Source organism: Glycine max, chromosome 12, assembly GCF_000004515.6.
Source record: "Glycine max cultivar Williams 82 chromosome 12, Glycine_max_v4.0, whole genome shotgun sequence".
NCBI lineage: Eukaryota > Viridiplantae > Streptophyta > Magnoliopsida > Fabales > Fabaceae > Glycine > Glycine max.
The window spans coordinates 36,172,539-36,177,692 of record NC_038248.2 but is presented as its reverse complement, the minus strand read 5'-3'; the positions used below and the strand labels follow the sequence as shown (position 1 = coordinate 36,177,692).

At 30.4% G+C, this 5,154-nt stretch overlaps 1 protein-coding gene across 1 annotated transcript; it reads right to left on the bottom strand.

The window, feature by feature from the left end:
* Positions 1–1,402: 1,402 nt before the first annotated feature.
* Positions 1,403–3,170, bottom strand: LOC100780264 (NAC domain-containing protein 90). The gene is made up of 3 exons (XM_003539428.5): positions 2,908–3,170; positions 2,495–2,784; positions 1,403–2,048 (listed from the first exon to the last, which is right to left on the bottom strand). Exons 1-3 carry the CDS (start codon positions 3,059–3,061, stop codon positions 1,758–1,760), a joined length of 735 nt encoding a protein of 244 aa, XP_003539476.1. The 5' UTR covers positions 3,062–3,170; the 3' UTR covers positions 1,403–1,757.
* Positions 3,171–5,154: the final 1,984 nt, after the last annotated feature.

The window sequence follows — 5,154 nt, the reverse complement described above, 5'->3', positions numbered from 1 at the left end:
TATTCAAATAATTCTATTTTAACTTTAACACATTAATATTTGTATTCAATTAGTTGATTTAAAAAATTATTTTTTAATCCTTATATTTTCATTATAATTTTAATTTTTATACTTTTCAATTTAATAAATTTATTTTCTAACTTTTAAAAATATGTAAATTTAATTCCTCTTCATATTTAAATAGAATATTTAGTACCATTTTTTTAGCGTCACAGAGAGTTGGGTAAAAGACTAATAAGTTCACATATTTAGAGAACTAAATTCATTAATTAAAAAGTATAGAAATCAAAATCAATTTTATAAAAAAAAAAATATAAGAACTAGGAGGTAATGATTCTTATTAAGAAGCGGTCTTCTGAAGCATGTTTTCCAATAGCATGGAGATGACCTCATCGCCTCACCATCTCTCTAGTTTCTAAAGTCAAAGAAATTTAAATGCTAATATTATATTCATCACTTTAATTTCTTAATTCTTAGTTTAGAAACTAATAAATAAGGGTGACAATGGATATGGTCTATTTGGGTGATGCATATCAATATTGTCATTATTGTGTTTCAAGGTGTTACTTTTAATTTCACATTGGTGTCTCGGACTTGATAAAAGGTAGAGCTAGACTAGGTGCAAGGCTAAGAGGAACAAAGTTTAATTTCCTTTTCTGATCAGGGTTGTGATCCTTTGGCTTGTCCATTTTTTTCTTTTCTACCTAGTTTAAAAAATCGGTTTACGCGACGTTACCAACTTTAAGATATAAAATTTCTTCGTGACTTGTATACTTGTTTTTATTTGTAATATAAGTAGAGTCTAGTTATAATAAAAATTAACCACTTTGTTGCCAATATTCACAGCCAACAAATGAGCTCTATTTGCGAATTTCTCAATTCTTACACTTTTTATTAAATCATTTATTAGTTGATTAATTTCTGTACACATTCCACGCATATGTTATCTTATAGAACAAAATATAAAAAAATTTGCAGCTTTTTAAAAAACAATGCGCTAATATGAATAATAGAACATGCATTTCAAAATCTCTGCCAAAGTTTGCATTTCCTCTCTCATCCCTTTCCCACATGTAGGAAACCCACTGGGAAATTGACCAAAATTTCAATACATCAATATGAAAACGTAAGATCGGTTGACTGGTACCTGGATTCCACTGAAATATGAACCCGCTCAACCATGCTATTTGAAAATCTTATCAAAACATTCAATTATTTGAACCGATTGAAGAGACAGCACTATTTTTTTAGTTTTGATCCAAATTGAATACCTGAAACTCTGGAACCATACAAGCCATGTAAAATCTGTCTTGAAATGGTCTATTTTTTCCACAACAGATATGAGCGAACTCGATAGAATGTGAACAAAAAAAAAAACATTTACGTAGACATCATTGAATTCATAAGCAAATAGTAGATTGATTAATTTCATTTGAATTCCTAAACAAGAAAGAAAATTTCTAGGGTTGAAAAGGAGATTGATTATCGTTACAAGACAACAAGTCACAAAAACAAAATTACAAGATCCACACCACCTTCCTTTTTATGCTTGGATCTTATTCCCAACTTATTTTCCCGGGGAAAACCAATCCTATGTTAAACAACAAATACTAATGATTATGTTACATTACATGGCCCTTCGAGGTGAAGGAAATCGAACCAAACTACGCCTACAACTTATATGATTAATTTAATTGAAACGACGTTATTCAATTAAGAAAGTCTTGCTAGGTTTGAGCATGTTCTTGACTTTTGGGTCATGGCCAATCAAGTTGTTCCCATTCCCAAAGTGGTTCCTCAACCCTATTACTTGCATTCCAATTTGTTCCACTTGACCCTGCTCCAGCATCTGTGACATGAGCATCACCACCAGAGTGGGAAGTATGAGAAGAACTTCTCTGTTGAGCTTGAGCACTTGTTGAAGCAGCACCTCTGTCCCCATCAACAACTCGTAGCTCAACTCTTGGCATATCCAGTGGGCGTCGATCAAACGATCGAAAGCTTCCCGATATCACATAAACACGACACAAGCTGAATTCGTGCCTCAACTGTTATACATAACAAAAACACAAACTATATTAGCACCAGAATTTGTGTGAAATATGCAACCAACAGCAGCAACTACCACTATACTACCAGATTGGCACGTTGGATATGCATTTTTTTTTAATCTTATTACTTTCATAATTCTCAATTTTGCAAACCTCTACTCTCCATTTTAGTCTATCAGCTAACTTAACATATAATATACAACAAAAACGTTGACGTGATAATATAGCATAATGTCACATTGTATTGCTAACGTGACAGTATTGTTAGATCGTCATGTCAGCATTTCCTGTCAAAATATCAAATATTAACTTAACACGTAGGCTAAAATTACGTAATTAAAATAGTGAAGTTCAAATTGACAAAAATAACATGAAAGGACCAAATTCGCGAAATTGAAAAGAAAAAATGGAATGAAGTTTTACTATAATAATGATGAGTATACCTTTGGAGGGGCAGTGTTGGATTGATCAGAGTGTTCAATGGCTTTATACTCATGCATCTTCCATTTGGTTTTCCTTCCGGTGGGAGCTTTCCCTTTGTAAAAGACCATGGTTTTCTTCATCCCAATGACTTTGTTGTCAGAAGAGTAAACATGGCCAGGGGAACCAGTGGCCTTCCAATAACCACTTGCTGTGGTTCTGTTGGGTCTGCCTCCTCTGGCCTCTCTCTCTTGTCTCGGTGAAAAGAAAAACCATTGCTCCGTGTCTCCACGACAAAGCTCCCCTGCAAGTGCTGATTACAACAAAACAAACCAAACCATTTTAGCAAAACTCATTTGGGTTTGAAACATACTAAAGAATGAGTGGTAACAACTAACAAAATTAAAGAATTAAAGTGGTATGCATGTAGTAGTACATGGAAGGTTCCATGGCTCTACGCCATTGATGTCAATGACTGGAATGACTCTGCTTGTGTCGTGTATTTGGCCTTCTAGCTGGTTGTGTAGATAGAAGAAAACTAATTCTTCTTCTGTTGGGTAGAATCGAAAACCTGGTGGGAGATCATCCATGTTTTTCTTTTATTTATTTTAGGCTAAGTTACCGTTTGCATATTTTCAAATAATGAGGTGAGATAGAATATATATGGAGAGGACAGAGGAACCAAAATGACATGTTAAGAGATGAGTGGGGCAGGGATATTTGCCGAGTGAAATGAGAAAAGTTATCGAGTAGGGATTGGGTACTGGTTAGAAACTTCCACGCGGTTGCAGGGGAAGGAAAACGTCTTTGTGCCCCAAAAAAGTGTTTCTCTTCCCCTTATGGGTATATTTTTCTGTTATCATTGTGGTTTTGTACCAATAAACATCCCCTTTTGAATTGGTCATCTCTCTCTCTCTCTCTTTCCTTTTTCTTGGTTTTGTTATGTAAGCCCAACCCATTTACAATTATAAATTTTTGTGTATCCTTATTTGCGAATTGTATTTGTCAATTCGCCGATGCTAGGTATCTGCTGGATCAGGGAATCTTGTTGTGGGTGGAACAAGTCTTAATTTTCATGTCTAATATTATTTATTTATTTATCTTGTACCATAGTGATGTCACCATAAGATACGTACCCAGGTGTCCTCTCCTATATAATTTCAGTTTCACAAGTAAACGATCAAATCATAGTTAATAGTTTAGGTAGTTGGCTCTTCTACATTAGTATAATAGAATTTATTATAATCGTTTATTTAGAATTTAATCAAATAAAATTTGATAATTTCACAATTTATTGTTATATTTTATTGAAAATATAATTTTTAGGATAAATAACCACTTTTGTTTCTGAATGTATAATTCCATAATAAATATGTTCCTGAAAGATGAAAATATAAAATTTATATTTTGAATGTATAATTCAAAATGTATATTTTATTAAAATACAAAATTTAGTTTCCAAAAGTGTAAAAAAGTACGATAAATATCTTTGGTTGTTAACTTTCGTCCGTCATGATTAATAAAATAATCTACATGGTATAGAGGGACAAATTTGTCACTGAAATGATTGTCAACATGATCATCTCTAATATGTCATTTAATATTTTTTTTTACTTTTTATCTTCTCACTCCGCTCACAAAATGTTTCCCTCAAGGATGAAAATATAAGATTTAGTCTCCGAAAGTGTGACAAATATATTTAGACGTTAATGATAGATTGTGACTAGTTATTATAATTTTGAAAAATTTATAATGATTGTGACAAAATTTTGGGAGAGTTATATCACACCAGTATATGTCTGTTTCCGTTATATAATTTTTAAGCTTCATCAACGATTGAGACATGTATAAAATATTATCAAATGGAAGTGAATTTTTATTGCTTTCATAAATTCTTCTTACTTTTCTTCAACTACAAAAAAAAAAATCAATACTTTGGTTGTTAACTCTGGAATAAATGCTATCAACACAAAAAAAAAATTTTTTTTACTGTAAAACGATAAGAAAATCATTATTTCTGTTTAATCAAATACTATTTATTTAATTTTTTTTAATAAATTTTTCATAATAAAGTATGAATGTCTATTAGTATATGCAATGACATAAAATTATAAATTATAATAAAAGTTTGTTGATTTTTAATTTTTTAAAATTATACACAATTATTTTTTTTTTGACTAATCACTTTAAAAATCATAACCTTAAAATAAATCAATCAAAAGGAGGTGAGTGTTTTTTACAAATTAAAAGTGTAATTGCAATTGTAGTTTTTTCTAAAAATTATTCATGGATCTAATTTAACTATAATGCTTTACAATAAACATTTTTTTTTACTTGAACCTTTCATTAACATGAGATCGTAAAAAAATATTTATAGTTTATAAAATGAGTATTCTTTTTTATTTTAGATTCAATTTAATTTACGAGTTTTAAAAAAAATTATCACAATCATTATAATTTTTTTTTCAAATTATAATAATTAGTCACAATTTACTACTAACTTTTGGATATATTTGTTGCACTTTTTATACTTTGGGAGATTAAATTTTGTATTTGCATCTTTCAGGTTGCATTTGTCAGCAAAGTAAGAAGACGAAAAGTAAAAAAAAAATTATATTACAAAGATGTCATTATGCTAACAATTAGAGATATCAAGTTGACAATCATTTCAAGGATAAATCTA